The sequence below is a fragment of the Polypterus senegalus genome, chromosome 12 (assembly GCF_016835505.1).
Source record: "Polypterus senegalus isolate Bchr_013 chromosome 12, ASM1683550v1, whole genome shotgun sequence".
Classification (NCBI taxonomy): Eukaryota; Metazoa; Chordata; class Cladistia; order Polypteriformes; family Polypteridae; genus Polypterus; species Polypterus senegalus.
The window spans coordinates 87063521-87079989 of record NC_053165.1 but is presented as its reverse complement, the minus strand read 5'-3'; the positions used below and the strand labels follow the sequence as shown (position 1 = coordinate 87079989).

Genomic DNA, 16469 nt, shown 5'->3' with positions numbered 1-16469 from the left:
GTATTTAAGATGATTTATAAAAATACAGATAAAGAGATCCAGACGTTTATTGGTTCAAAGAAGACAAACAAATATTTTGTCTTTGGTTTTCATTTTCTCATATACGAAGTGTAAGGAAAGTATTGTAATCATCCAAAAAATCAATTTCGAGATTTTGATGAATCTCGATATTTTAGTTCTCCCTGAGTTTGAAAATACAATTTTTGGAATCGTGTGTGTGTGTAAACACAACTTGAGTACGCTTTCACTTAGGCGTCAACCAAATTTTTTCATACAAGTATTAGGTACAAAACTTAGATTTCTATCAACTTTGAGCTATTTCCGCTAACCGGAAGTGATACTTTTTTGTTCCAATAAAATTTATTTTAGTCCAATTTATTCAAAATTACTTTTATAATAATTGTTCCCTATATTATTAATTTGATTTGATTGGTTGTTGGTGGTTCTTGAATGTACATAATATAAAAATATAATCCTTGTCTTGTGCTTTACTCCTCAAATATCCATCCCCATATCTGAGCATACGAGAAAGTCGAGGGGAGACCACTCACGATTTTGATTTTTGATTCTCGCTATTTTTATTCGAAGAAATAAATTATTTGATCTGACCCTGCTACTTGTTTCTTCTTCTCCTGGTCCTTCTTTTCCTTACTGATATCTTTACAGCATAACAATACCGTACACATTCCAGACACCACACCTCAAGAACTATTCAAACTAATGGCTGACACTTGAGATGCCGTGGTTCTCTACCATCATCACAGAACACAATTTCTCATGAAAGTATGGCGTCAGTCCTCTAGTATACTTTATTTCCAGTAGAGTCTGTGCCAATGCGCATGGAAGTCATCTGAGGGCTTTGTGATAGTTCAACAATGAAACAAATTACCTAGCGGTTTCCTTTATTTTGTCCTTCTCCTTGAAATACCTTTCTGCAATTATGTCATTTATGAAAACGTTTCCTCTGAATGCAAGTGCTCAATTTGTCACATTTGTCATATCTCAGGTTATCAGTTAAACTCAGCAGAGTGCATTGATGTCCGATTAAACCGAGTGGTGCCTGATCATTACTGCCATTACTACCCAGAGAACAAGAAGCCAAAGCCAAAACTGAAGGAGTGCAACATGGACCTCTGTCCTGCCAGGTTGGTTCTTTTGAAAGAAAGAAAGAAAGAAAGAAAGAAAGAAAGAAAGAAAAGAAAGAAAGAGATTTTGATACCACCGCTATGCTAATTTCAATATTCTTGACCTGTTCAGTTATTTGTCCCCCTTATGTCTGCCACTTAATAGTCTCGGCTTAAAGGACTACTCCACCCAAAGGTATTTATTTTAAATGTTACTTACCTCGTGTAGTTTGTAGTGGTGGCCGAGAAAAAAATGTAAATATGAAATGAAATATTGAAAGGCCTCGGACCCCGTAGAGATTTTATTTTGTTCCTCCGGCCATCTGGAGTTTTTTCTCTTCAGACCTTACTTTTGTTAATTAGTATTGCCTAATTTTTATATTTTTTTGTTCTTTTTTTCCTTTCTTCATCATGTAAAGCACTTTGAGCTCCATCATTTGTATGAAAATGTGCAATAGAAATCAATGTTGTTGGTGTTGAATATTCAAATTCAGCAGGGCCTTTACCACAACTATAGAAGCCAAAATCATACAAGGAATGCCTCAATGGGCTTTAACAGGCCTGGTTTTTCCTTGACAGCCCCCAAGCCCGGACTCCCTAGGATGACAAGGAGAAAAAATAAATTGTAAGGAAAAAACAAAACGGAAGAATAGATTTCTTGTATGGGCCACAAGGAATGCTTCAATGGGCTTTAACGAGCCTTATTCTTTTTTGACAGCAGCCTTGAAAAAACCTTGCAGGAGAAAAAATAAATGGGAGAAATCGTAGGAAAGGCAATTGTTTAGGTGGCCAACATTGTCCGTTGGCAAGCAAAGTGAAAATCGCCCATGGAAAAAAGAAAAGAAATGATCACCTAATTTGTGTTGCATAATTCACATGTCCAATATATGAAAAATGTGTGCATTTTCTTGCTAAAATATTCTTAACAGTTACTTCCTGAAAACTTAAAATAGTTCCCATAATGCCATGTGTTTAAATTAAAGATCTGCCTGTCCCCCCTCCATAATTGGTAAAGAAGTCAGTCAGTCATTATCCAACCCGCTATATCCTAACTACAGGGTCATGGGGGGTCTGCTGGAGCCATTCTCAACCAGCACAGGGTGCAAGGCAGGAACAAATGCCCGGGCAGGGTGCCAACCCACCGCAGGGCACACACCAAGCACACACTGGTGACAATTTAGGATCCCAACACACCTAACCTGCATGTTTTTGGACTGTGGGAGGAAACCCACGGGGAGAACATGCAAACTCCACGCGAACCCAGGTCTCCTATCTGCAAGGTGGCAGCACTACCCACTGCGCCACCGTGCTGCCCATTATTGGTGAAGAAGCTTGTCTTTAATCCAAAGATGCACAGCATTATGGGAACGACGTCTTCCAAGTTAACATTTAATGCCAAGATTTCCGAATTTAACTGTTAAGAGTATTTCTACCAAAAAAAAAATGACCCCCAAGTCGACCCTAAAAGTAGCCCCCTCTGCTCACTCTGGGAGTCGGAGTTGGGAGAGGAGGATGATGAAGCTCACCTGGGAGGATTACACGATGAGAAAAGAAAGAGAGAAACAAAAGAAGGATTGTTCTTTGTGTGCTGGAAGAAGCCTGTGGAAGGAATTGTCCTTAAAGTTTATGGTCATGTGAACCTGGGGATGTGTCTGTGTGCTCGTGTCTGGGGTTTGGGGCTTCGAGACGACCCTTACAGGCCACATTGGCCATTTTGAGTTGTCCTTATTACAGCCCACAGTTTACTGTATTACGACACTGTTCTCAGTCCACACCTAATGCGGTGGTCTCCTGACGTTAGGCTTTGTTTTTCTTTCTACAGTGACGGATACAAAGAAATCATGCCTTACGATCACTTCCAGCCACTTCCTCGGTAAGTTACCACAAGTAGGAGATCTTACTGTATGAGGGTTGACTTTCTTCAAACAGTCTAGGGAGTCTTTTGAATTGACGCAGGTGTGGAGATGGTCACCTTAGCATGGACGGGCCGGTCTCTTGGACTGTTAGCCACCTTAAGGAGCTCTGGAGGACACGATCACATTTCAGACGTTTTAAATGCTTCATCACCTGTCATATCACCTACAGTTTGTATTGATTTTTTTTTTCCACAATGAAACCATATATTGAAATTTCATGTATTCATGATGCCACCTGGTGCTCTTATTTGGTCTTCTGGAAAAATTACATCAACGCCAGCACATAAAATGGATGACCCTGCTTCATCACTTAGCAAAATGGCGCTCCAAATTAAAACTCCCACACCCCCATTTAAAAGACGGTAGACACCCCTGCATCAGCAGTGCGTAGATCACAGTAGAGAGCTGCAGTGCGCGGTGTTGCCCAGGTCGGTCGTGTTAAGCTCTGTTCATTTTTGTCTGCGAGTCTGGCTTCAGGCTGATTGGACGTTTCACTTGCTGTGAGCCAGCAGGTGGCACTGGTGTGCAAACTGTAGCACAGAAGAGAAGGAAAACCCCATTGAGAGCCCCAAGGTCAAAATGTTGGGTTCCAAAGCAGTCTGTCTTGTTTGTATGGTCCTCGAGAGCAACTATGCAAAATTTGGCCTGGACTGGTGATAAGGGTGTAGCTACAGAGAAACAAACATTGTTTGTTTTTTTTTTTATTGACTAGCAGTGCTACCCGTCTAAGATGGGTTGATACCTAACTGTTTAATGTAGACCTCAGCGTTAACATTTGCAGTGTACCATTCAGTAAATAGATCTCATTTATATGCAATTTGGTATGGGATTTGTACAATCAGTACTATTGTTTGTGATGCACCATCTGTTGGAATGACAACTGCAATGCATATGTCTCTGCTATATACCATTTTGCGTGGAATTTGTAAGAGCAGTGCTAATGTTTGTGATGCGCCATCTGTTGGAATGACAACTGCAATGCATATGTCTCTGTTATATACCATTTGGTATGGGATTTGTGAAAGCTAAATTAAAGTTTGTGATGTGCCATCTATTGGAATGACAAATGCAATGTATAGGTCTTTGCCAATATGCCATTTGGAATGGAATTTGTAAAAACACTGCTAATGTTTGTGATGTGCCATCTGTTGGAATAACAAATGCAACGCATTATTCAAAAATGATTTCTGATGTACCATTTTTTGGAATGACAGAGACATAGCAACTGGTTGGTCACACAGACAGACACTTATCTTTTTATTAAGGTGGATTAACATTCACAAAAAAAACATAAAATTGACTATTCAAACTTTTCTTCGATCAAAGAAAGTTGCATGCATAGTCTTTATCACTATTCTGTCACATTATACTATTGATGGTTTCCTCCATCTTACACATTATTTCCTGTGTTCTTTTCAGATTAGGTCTGTTTAGTTCATTTTGATTTATTTAGCAGATGACACGGCAGAGCTCTCAATCTGGGCTGTAGCTTTGGCCTTTGCTCTTAACATATTTCTGCGCTGCTGCTTTACTTAAGAATGTTGACAACTGATTTATGGCTTTTCTACATCTGTATGGATACCCTGCACCTTCTGAAAGACTGATCATCAGGTTAACCTGAGGCTGTCGTTGAATCATTTGTCAAGTGTCCTGTAGATGGCTTATTGTTCCCAGTGTGGGGAATGGTCACTTCAACTTCCGATGGGTATTTTAAAAGAGGACAAAGACAAACAAAAAGATTTGGGGCGAAACCAAGTCCTTGTATATCGTAAAGGCAATAATATTATAGCTATTCAACAAAAAGGAACGTCTGTGGAGACGTGAGTGTCAAATCAGACTATCCAAAGTGAAGACGCTTCTGGTTAAATAAGGTCAGGCAGGATGAGGCGGGTCCAGGTGGACAGACACAGGAAGTGATGTCAGAAGTGGTGAGGGTGTCAGTCATAGGCATATAAAGGTAGACGCCGCATTGACTGTGCTGCCCACCGCAGGGTGTGTTTCTTTCATTTACTGACTAGAAAGTCTAACCCCCCCAACCCCTCGACTTCCTTCTATCCATTAACTGCGCAATATCCAATATCTAAATGGTACTGATAATAACTGTACAATCACTCTCAGGGTCCGACATCCACTACTCACTGCACATGATCATCATTATTGTGCAATATTTAAATAATGTGCAATAACCCAATAGTACAATAGTTATTATTCTTTCCATAAGTATATAGCGTTGCAGAACTTTTTTGCAACTTTTTGCACTATTTGTTTATTCTCTTGTTGTGTTCTACATACATGTCTGCACTGGAGGAGCTGCATTTAATCTCATTGTACATGTGTATAGTGACAATAAAAAGGCATTCATTCATTCATGTAAGAAATCTCTCAAAACTAAGAAACGTTGTTTCAAAATCAGAATCAGAGATGCTTGTTCATTCTGTTATCTCCTCACAGCTTGATTACTGTAACGTTGTCTATACGGGTTTGAGGAAGTCCTCTGTCTCCAGTCTTCAGTTAGTCCAAAATGCAGCTGCCAGGCTCCTAACTCGTGATCATACAGCGGTGCTTGAAAGTTTGTGAACCCTTTAGAGTTTTCTATATTTCTACATAAGTATGACCTAAAACATCATCAGATCTTCACTCAAGTCCTAAAAGTAGATAAAGAGAAACCAGTTAAACAAATGAGACAAAAATATTATACTTGGTCATTTATTTATTGAGGAAAATGATCGAATATTCCATATCTGTGAGTGTCAAAAGTATGTGAACCTTTGCTTTCAGTGTCTGCTGTGACCCCCCAATAACTGTAACTAAACGTTTCCGGTAACTTCTGATCAGTCCTGCACACCGGCTTGGAGGAATTTTCTCCCATTCCTCCGTACAGAACAGCTTCAACTCTGGGATGTTGGTGGGTTTCCTCACATGAACTGCTCACTTCAGGTCCTTCCACAACATTTCGACTGGATTAAGGTCAGGACTTTGACTTGGCCATTCTAGAACATTCACTTTATTCTTCTTTAACCATTCTTTGGTAGAACGACTTGTGTGCTTAGGGTCGTTGTCTTGCTGCATGACCCACCTTCTCTTGAGGTTCAGCTCATGGACAGATGATGTCCTGACATTTTCCTTTAGAATTCTCTGATGTAATTCAGAATTCATTGTTCCATCAATGATTACTCCTGATGGAATGGATGGAATATTCTTGTTTTCGCCCTTTTCATACGTTCAATCATTGCCTTAATCTAATAAATTTTCTGTAATAATTTTGTTGCGTTTGCCTTTACTCGCTGCGCACAATTGAGGTCGCCCTTTTGAAGCTCGCCTTTATTTACGCGCCCTTATTGAAGGATACCCTCCATTCCCACCTGACGGAGCTTGAGGGGATCTGCAGTGAAGTGTGGTAGAGAATCCTCAAATCCAGGAGTGCAAAGCTTGTTGTGTCAAACCCACAAAGACTCCAGACTGGAACTGGAACGTCTTCCAAAGGGGACTGAGTCAAGGGTCCGAACATCTGTGCCGTCGTGACGTTTCAGTTTTTTATTGTTTTATTTTGCAAAAATCTAAAATCTTGTCATTCTTTTTGGAATGTTGCTTCACGAGAGAAGAGAAATTAATTGAATAGATTTTACTACAAATTGTAAAAAAAAGTGAAGGGCCTGAGTGCTTTTTGATGGCTCGGTAAACAGAGTAGTGAGATTTATGACCTGTGGTGGGCTTACATGAACGGCTGATATTGGCCCCCGTAAGATTAGTGCCTGGATGGAAGGGTTCAGAAAACGAATGGATGATGTTCTACAACCTGGGTGGGTCTCAGAGTCTCACTGCATTCTGGGTCACTTCACAGGGGGTCAGGGTGTTTGTGGGTATATCAGGGCGTGTGAGGGGTGGGTCATGTGGTAAAGTTGTACCAGAGCCGAGTACGTGAAGGTCAAGCTGATCTCAAATCTTACCTTTTTGATTTTTCCTCAGCTGGGAGCACAATCCCTGGACATCCTGCTCCGTGTCCTGTGGTGGCGGAATTCAAAGGCGGACGGTGATATGCGTCGAGGAAACCGTGCACAGCGAGATCCTGCAGGTGGAAGAATGGAAGTGCATGTACACCCCCAAGCCCACCCTAATGCAAACGTGTAATCTGTTTGACTGTCCTAAGTGGGTCGCAATGGAATGGTCTCAGGTAAGTGGGTAGTGAAGTTACAGAGCCATAGATAACATGTCACTGTGTAACTAGCATTGCGTTATTGGCATGCACTCTTGACACATGGCGGTGTTCACTTGACTACAAGGGGGGACGTGATAAAAAAAAAATAAAAAATAGTTCTAACTCAGTCATCCACACGCTCGATTTAAGTTCATTTGTATGTTACACCCCAAAAGAGCTTGACGGTGGTGGTCTAGTCAGTTACCCCTACTGCTTCTTCAGTTTCCAAAATGCACTGAGCAAAACCCCCCCAACTTTGGTATTGCCCCCTTCTGGTCCTTCATTGACTCCGTTTCCTCTATTGATGTGTCTTTATCCTTCTCGACTCCTCTCACCTGCCACTCACTTCCGTACAGCGGAAGCTTTTTTCTTTGGGCATTAATGCAGTTAAGTTGGCACCCACCTTTTATTGAAAATGCCCTGATCCCTAACCAACCTTTGGTATTCCTCTTTTAGAAACCCGGCGGTTCTCAATGGGCCATCTGATTACAGTATCAAAAAGTGGCTCAACTCATTTGTGTGTTGGATGGATGGTGGGCAGTCATACAGTATGGGGATCCTTTAATCCTTCTGCCATTGTTTTTAGCTTCTTTTGTGCTTGTAGATTTGGAGGGTCTAAGATGGGTTGAAATCTAAGCAATCCAATGTAGACCTCAGGGTTAACATTTGCAGTGCACCATCTATTAGAATGTGTTTTGTTGTGCATGTTGCATTTGTCATTCCAACAGATGGCATGTCACAAACAGTATATATAGCGTCTTTGAATCCCATACCAAATGGTATATAACAGAGAAATAGTGAGCAGATGGACACCTGGATACATAGACATTTGTCCTTCTATTAAGGCAAAATAGATGTGCTACCTGCGCTAAACATTAAGTAACCATCATAAACATCTCTGTTAACTCTTTCAGTGCACCATCTATTGGAATGTGTCCTGTATTGCATATAGTAATAAAATGCATTCCATTTTTAATTCTAACAGATGGTACATCACAAACATTTGTAGTAATACAACGCATTGCATTTATCATACCAACATATGATGCATCACAAATGTTAAGCACTTTGGGCTACTTTTTGTATGAAAATGTGCTATATGAATAAATGTTGTTGTTGTTGTTGATACTAGTAATTAAATGCAGATGGCACATCACAAATATTAGAACAGCTTTTAAAAAGCCCACATCAGATGGCATTTAACAGCGACATAGTGATGGACACACAAATACGCAGACACTTGGCCTTCTATTAAGGCGAACTAGATGTGCCACCTGACTAAGATGGGTTGAACTCAAACTAATCAACATATACATGTGTTAACTCTGGCAAGTGCACCATCTTTGGAATGTATTTTGTAATGCTGATTGTAATAAAATGCATTGCATTTTTCATTCCAACAGGTGGCGCATCACAAACATTTGTAGTAATAAAATGCATCGCATTTATCACACCAACAGATGGCATGTCACTAAACATTTCTAGTAATAAAATGCTTTGCATTTTTCATTCCAACATATGATGCATGGGTAAGTAGCATTTAAAAAATGTCATTTTTGAGTGGAGTATTTCTTTAGATTGAGTCAATACAGTGTCACGCAAGTAAGACTTTGGCTTGGTGATTAACATTGAGTGAAAAACATTCAATTATCACACCACTGCATACATAGAATTTGGCTTAGTGTTATAAATACTCAAGGTGGCTGCAGTCACACTTTAGGTTAAGCTATTAATTGTCCATAAACATTTTATTAATTATGCTATTAGCAGTAATCCGCCTTAATAAAAAGACAACTGTCTGTGTGTGTGTGTCTGTGTATCTGTGCGTCCAGCCAGGTGCTATGTCTCTGTCATTCTCTATCATTCCTCAGAGCAGTGTTAATGTTTGTGCTATGCCATCTGTTGGAAAAACAAATGAAATGCAAATGTCTCTGTTATATGCCATTTGGTATAGGATTTGTAAAAGCAGTATTAATGCTTGTGATGCACCATCTATTGGAAAGACAAATGCAATGCATACATCTCTGTTACATGGCATTTGGTATGGGATTTGCAAAAGCAGTATAATGTTTGTGATGCACCATCTGTTGGAAAAACAAATGAAATGCAAATGTCTCTGTTATATGCCATTTGGTATGGGATTTGTAAAAGCAGTATTAATGCTTGTGATGCACCATCTTTTGGAAAGACAAATGCAATGCATACGTCTCTGTTATACTGTATGCCATTTGGTGTAGGATTTGTGAAAAGGCAATGCTAATATTTATGATGCGCCATTTGTTGGAATGTTTTATTACTACATGCATTACAAAAACATTCCAATGGATGGTGTACTATAAATGTTAACACTAAATACACTGAGGTCTCTGTCGATTTCTTTGATTTCACCCATCCTAGACAGATAGCACTGCTAGTATTTTATTTTGCATTAAAATGGTTTCCAGTATGTTCAATGCCACACAGACTGAAGAGCTGCCAGTAACGGATACCTAAACTAGTGTTGCAGCAAATTCAAAATTCCACGACTGTTTTCATAACTTGCAGAATGTCTATGAGTGAGAGAATCTGTGACTTTCCGTCTGTTTTTTTAGTTTTTCAGCATTTTATGATCAGGCCCCCAAGTCCATTTCCATGTAAACAAATGGTCCGTGAAATCGCTCTGCGTAAAAGAATGTCAAAATCTCCCCACAGCACCTGTTCGTAAAATGCTGGGAAGCTAAAAGCCAGGCGGAAAACCCTGCATAGACATTCACCAAGATAAGGAAAGGACTGAAGATTTGAATTTGGGGTGAAATATTTAAGTGGATGGTGTGTGGGGGGCACGTTGGCGCAGTGGTGATGCTGTTGCCCTACAATAAGGAGATCAGTGTTCACATCCTAAGTGCTGAGTTTTGGGGTCTTATAGCCTGTTCCTAGAATGGAAGCCATTTTGCGTACTGTTGTTAGGGTCATGTCCCACGTTTCTAGGGGTGTGGTCTCCGGGGTTGTGACTGTGAGTTCATCCAGAGACGAGATCAAAGGTCAGCAGTTGCACTGAGCTTCAGCTGATATGATGAACTCTGATTTAGGAAACTCCCGACACTCCCGAAAAGCGACTCTGATGCAGGATGTGCGGCTCATGATGGTGGCTGCAACATGGAGCAGGAGTTAGGTTAGCTGACGCATTGACAGCAAGCGTGAACCGATTCACTATTGTTGTGCCATAGATGCCTGCAACTCTCTTAACTTTACATTCCTTAGGACTTTCATTTCCACCTGCCTGTCTCGCATGTCTATGAAAATATTAAGAGGTCACTCAATTTGATCCGATCTTTTGTCCCAACTTGGCAGGACAAGCTTAATGCATACAAAAAAAAGGTGAAATGAAGGAAATAAAATAATAACAAAGAGGCCAAAACCCAAATAGAAGGCAAAAGTCACAGTCAAAATTCAGGCCAGAAGTCAAAAAGTGGGCAAGACATGAACATCAGTCACAGAGAGAGGATTTATCTGCAGATTGGGTAAAGCTCAGTGCCAAAGATGACCATTTGTGCCATCTACTGATGAACTTGAGGTCACAACCCTGGAGACCACGCCCCTAGAAACACGGAACATGACCTTAACAACGGTAATAAAAAGGTGCAAAAACTGCCCAAGCTCTGCCAGGTTGCATGGGGATGGTGAGGGAGCAGCCACAAATTCTCAGATGGACTGAGACCTCTTTTTCTAGAGAAGGTCTCAGCATTTTTATACCGTACCCTAAACTCTTACTCGCGATGTTTGTGGTGTTACAAGCCTGGCTAAACCTCCACATCGTCCTCCTCCTCCTGCCAGCTTTTCTTCATCCTGGAATTGTGCCAGGAAGTGCAGTCTGGGAAGTGAAGGACAGCATGGAGATTTAAGAAGAGAGCTGAGGGAGGAGCCAACAAAGTCAGCAGGCAGCAGGCAGCCAATCCGCATTCAGATGAGCAGCAGGGGCACCGCGAGAAAAGACTCCTTCACAGTGAGAGCTGACGGGGAGGTGTGGGGGTTAGTGTGTATATTTATTAATAAAAAAAAACAAAAGACTTTCAGCAATTATCTAAACAGAAACATTTCAAATCCAAAAGTTATTTGTCAATGATCTTATACAGTTTGTAACTTATACTGATTGATCAGTATTCAGTAATGGTGAAAATGGGCCATCATACAGTAAATAGGTTCTGAATGAAGTAGGAGCTGATGGATCTGATCGTTTTGAAAGAAATGAAGTTTATATTTTGGTTACCTTCTGCCATGTATTTTAAGAAAATGTTGGGTGGGAGATGCACAAATGTAACGGCGTATCAGTTACTGTATGTCTGCGGCAGGGCACCACTTTTGGGGTGAGAAACAAACGGATGAAACTCGCATTCAAAAGTGCTGCCCGTCAGAGGTTTGATGTGTTTTTGTAATTTTGCACTCCTTCATTTCCTCATTTACTTGTTTAGTGCACAGTAACCTGTGGGCGCGGTCTGCGTTACAGAGTGGTGCTTTGTATCGACCACCATGGGCAGCACACGGGGGGATGCAACCCACAGCTGAAGCCTCACATTAAGGAAGAGTGCGTCGTGCCTGTCGCCTGCTACAAGCCTAAAGGTACACATTTAAACAACACTATCTATCTATCTATCTATCTATCTATCTATCTATTATATAGTGCCATTCATATCTATCTATCTATCTATCTATCTGTCTTGAAAGCCTCTAGTCCAAAGTCACTTGGTGTCATGTCTGGGCCTCCTTGCTCTCCACTGGCTTTTTTTTTTCATCCTGACTCTACGTCTCCCTCATGTCCTCCATCTTCACTTCCTTCCACATCTTCCTTTGGCCTTCTCTTGCTCCTAACATCTAGAAGTTTCACTTTCATCCTTTTCTTTCTCCATGTACTCATTCTGTTGGACTTGACCAAACCATCTCAGTCTCGGTTCCCCTTCTTCTCTTTATTCTATAAATCTTTGACTCTGCTAATTCCTTCTTCATTCCTTATCCTGTCTTTATAATGGACCTCGATATCTCATTCTCTTTGCCCTATTTAATGGCCCAGTATTCTGTTCTATTGCTGTAGCCTGTCCCAAACCTGCTTGAGAAAGTAGAAGGGTTGGCATCAGGCAGGCAACTGGCTGTAATATAATGGCCACTATCATTGAGAGGGAGTCATGTTCCTATGTTCCTACTGTTTCATCGTTTGCTCCTTATTACAAGAGGACGAGGTCTTCAAATGCACAGGTAACTTTGTGTTTTTTTCTCTTTTAGAAAAACTTCCCATAGAAGCCAAACTGCCGTGGTTTAAACAAGCCCAAGAACTGGATGAAATCAGATCCGCCTCGGAGGAGCCATCGTAAGTTCCGCATTTTCATTTGAAGTGAGGTGGAGGAGGCCATTCTTATGTATTTATTGTACTGTGTATTTGAATGTGTTTGTTCTCTTGAGCAAAACTTCATTCAAAGGGGCTTATGAGGAAAACCGAGTGCATATGGGAGCTAAAGATGCTGAGATTTGCATTGGGTGTGACGAGGATGGACAGGATTAGAAATGAGGACATTAGAGGGACAGCTCAGGTTGGACAGTTTGGAGAGGCGAGATTGCGTTGGTTTGGACCTGTGCAGAGGAGAGATGAGGGGTATACTGGGAGAAGAGTGCTAAGGATAGAGTTGCTAGGTAAAATGAGAAAAGGAAGGCCGAGGAGAAGGTTTATGGATGTGGTGAGAGAAGACATGCAGATGATGGGTGTGACAGAACAAGATGATGAGGAAAAATATGGGAAAAGATGATCTGCTGTGTCGACCCCTAAAGGGAGTAGCCGAAAGAAGAAGAAGAAGGATGGATGGATGACTCATGAATGGCTCCTGGCCACAGGCTGGTACAATTGTTTGGGCTCATTAAGGAAACCACAGGGAACAAAATGCTATAGCTAGTTGGTACCAATGCCTCTCAGTGCCACCTTGAGAGACATTGATCCATTTAGTGTAGCGTACCTGCAACCCCCACCATTCAACGGCATCACTGACCTCTTCTTATATTTCAGCCAAGGTTCCTCCCCGGCTGGGATTCATATCCATGTTTTATGTCCTTTTTGTTGTTGGTTGAGCCATTTATTGATGTTAATGTCACTGCTGTATTGTCTTGGCCTGTGTTGTGTTCCATGTGCCACCTGCCAGGAGCTGCCCTATAAAACTGGAGGGGCTCTCACCGTTCCTGCCAGTTCATTTAAATGTGGGGGGGATGCTGATTTATAATGGCGCTCAAATCTTTGTTTTTATGACCCTTTTGGATTCTTCTGCTTACATATTCCTTGTGTCTTTGTTGGTGTTTCGTGTTGTCTATGCATCAGTGCCTTGGATGTGTTTGATATGTTTTGTGGGTGGTCCCCCCACGAGGTGGGGTCACCAGCCCATCACCGCCAGGAACTGCTCTATAAAACCAGAGGGTCTCCCACAGTTCCTGATGGTTCACTTGAATGGGTGGAATGAATCTGAATGGTGTTTAGATTCGTCCTTTTAGGATTCTTTTACTAAGACGTTGCTCGTCCTTTTTATTTGTTTATGCATCAATGCCTTGGTTTATGTTCAGGGTTGCCAGGTTCATAAGAAATGTAAAGGCCAAGAACAGCTGAAAAATAGCAAATCTGCCCAAAAAAAGTAGCCCGATGCCTGAGGTAGCCCAATGCTGACACATTATAAAGGAGGAAAGATGGAGTGTCAGAGCGAGAGAATTAGGCACATACCATCAAAGCTCAAGGAGGGGTGACCCTCTGAAATATTACCGAGTGATTGAAGGGGTATAAACCATCACCCAACTGCAGGTCTGACATTGTGGTCAGCAGCACAGGGGACTGGACTTTCTCTGGTCCTGTTCAGTCAACATACATCGGACTTCCAATACAACTCGGAGTCCTGCCACGTGCAGAAGTTCGCTGACGACACTGCTATGGTGGGCTGCATCAGGGGTGGGCAGGAGGAGGAGTATAGGAACCTAATCAAGGACTCTGTTAAATGGTGCGACTCAAACCACCTACAACTGAACACCAGCAAGACCAAGGAGCTGGTGGTGGATTTTAGGAGGCCCAGGCCCCTCATGGACCCCGTGATCATCAGAGGTGACTGTGGTCAGAGGGTGCAGACCTATAAATACCTGGGAGTGCAGCTGGATGACAAATTGGACTGGACTGCCAATACTGATGCTCTGTGCAAGAGAGGACAGAGCCGACTATACTTCATTAGAAGGCTGGCGTCCTTCAACATCTGCAATAAGATGCTGCAGATGTTCTATCAGACAGTTGTGGTGAGCACTCTCTTCTATGCGGTGGTGTGCTGGGGAGGCAGCATAAAGAAGAGGGACGCCTCACACCTGGACAAACTTGTTAAGAAGGCAGGCTCTATTGTAGGATTAAAGTTGGACAGTTTGACATCCGTGGCAGAGCGACGGGCGCTGAGCAGACTCCTGTCAATCATGAAGAATCCACTGCATCCACTGAACAGGATCATCTCCAGGCAGAGGAGTAGCTTCAGAGACAGACTGCCGTTACCGTCCTGCTCAACTGACAGACTGAGGAGACCCCACACTATGCGACTCTTCAATTCCACCCGGGGGGACTAAACGTTAACATTATACAAAGTTATTGTCTGTTATACCTGTATTGTTATCACTCTTTAATTTAATATTGTTCTTTATCAGTATGCTGCTGCTGGAGTATGTGAATTTCCCCTTGGGATTAATAAAGTATCTATCTATCTATCTATCTATCTATCTATCTATCTATCTATCTATCTATCTATCTATCTATCTATCTATCCATTTATTATGTAAGTTCAGCCTCCTGCTTTCCTCTTGAAAGTTTCTCAAAAAAAAAGCTGTGTTTTTACTTTTTGTGGAAGGCCACCTTACCCATGAGGGAAGAGAAGTGAGCAGGCAGCTTGGCTTTTATTTTTAATAAGTTTATTAACCTCTGCAATGAGTCCAAGCCCTAGTGGCTACACGATAGTCATGAAAGTGTGTTTGTATGTATTGGCAGCGTCCGATGCGATTCAAGCAGCTTGGCGTGCCGTGTAAATGACAGGAACGCTTGTACGGAGCTGCTCTTTTTAACGTATCCATTACTGAGGTTCTGGGACGAGTATAAAAATATACAGCGTATTGAATGTCCTTGGCGCTTGTGTGTGTGCACGAGCGGAGATGGTGGGACCTGCAGGCGAACGCTCCTACTCTTGGCTCTCTTACTTGCCCCCAGCTCTCGGTTTGCTCTGAAGGTCCTTCGCTTTGGGCCGATTTCAAAGCACATTCTCCCGCTTGGCTACATTCCTATGCGACTGAATAATGAACAAGCCACTAGAGCGGGCCACACTGTGGTTTTACAGTCCCAGGGGAGCGCTGGGGCAGTGAGCCTCCTGCGGCTGTCAGGATCTCTTTGGTTGGAAAGCATCTCTTTGGTTAGCTTTGGTTGTTTGCATTGATTCTTTTATGAAAGTAAAACAAAAATAAAGTGGTGCTCTGCTTTAGGCTTGCAGTGTGGCCTGATGGGTAAGGAGAAAAACTGTTCGGTGTGAAGTCGACGTCACATTAAACGACTTTGGTGTCAAGTCGACGTCACATTAAAGGACTTCGGTGTGAAGTCGACGTCACATTACTCGACTTCGGTGTCAAGTCGACGTCACATTACACGACTTCGGTGTGAAGTCGACGTCACATTACTCGACTTCGGTGTCAAGTCGACGTCACATTAAACGACTTTGGTGTGAAGTCGACGTCACATTACTCGACTTCGGTGTCAAGTTGACGTCACATTAAACGACTTCGGTGTGAAGTCGACGTCACATTAAACGACTTCGGTGTCAAGTCGACGTCACATTACACGACTTCGGTGTGAAGTCGACGTCACATTAAATGACTTTGGTGTGAAGTTGACGTCACATTAAACGACTTCGGTGTCAAGTCGACGTCACATTACACGACTTCGGTGTGAAGTCGACGTCACATTAAACGACTTCGGTGTGAAGTCGACGTCACATTAAACGACTTCGGTGTCAAGTCGACGTCACATTACAAGTTACACAACTTCAGGTCGGATGAGTGTCAAACTTCATGACTGCGTTTGTTGATCTCGCCACCTGATTATATCAACAATATTTATTTCTAGAGCACGTTTTCATACAAATGATGTGCTTTATATATATATAAGATATTATATTATATTAAGTGGAAAATTGTAGACAGGCTTGGCTCCTGTCCAAGGTTGGA

At 42.0% G+C, this 16469-nt stretch overlaps 1 protein-coding gene across 2 annotated transcripts in view; it reads left to right on the top strand.

Moving 5' to 3' along the window:
- The window catches only part of adamtsl3 (ADAMTS-like 3), a 486079-nt gene that overhangs the window by 346381 nt on the left and 123229 nt on the right, over positions 1-16469 (top strand). Inside the window, exons 11-15 of one of the 2 annotated variants that reach the window (XM_039772774.1) lie at positions 1007-1145; positions 2947-2997; positions 7007-7211; positions 11684-11831; positions 12489-12573. In XM_039772774.1, the coding sequence (XP_039628708.1) occupies positions 1007-1145; positions 2947-2997; positions 7007-7211; positions 11684-11831; positions 12489-12573 (628 nt within the window). Of the gene's footprint in view, positions 1-1006; positions 1146-2946; positions 2998-7006; positions 7212-11683; positions 11832-12488; positions 12578-16469 lie in introns of those variants that run through there. The other variant, XM_039772775.1, reaches the window with a different exon arrangement.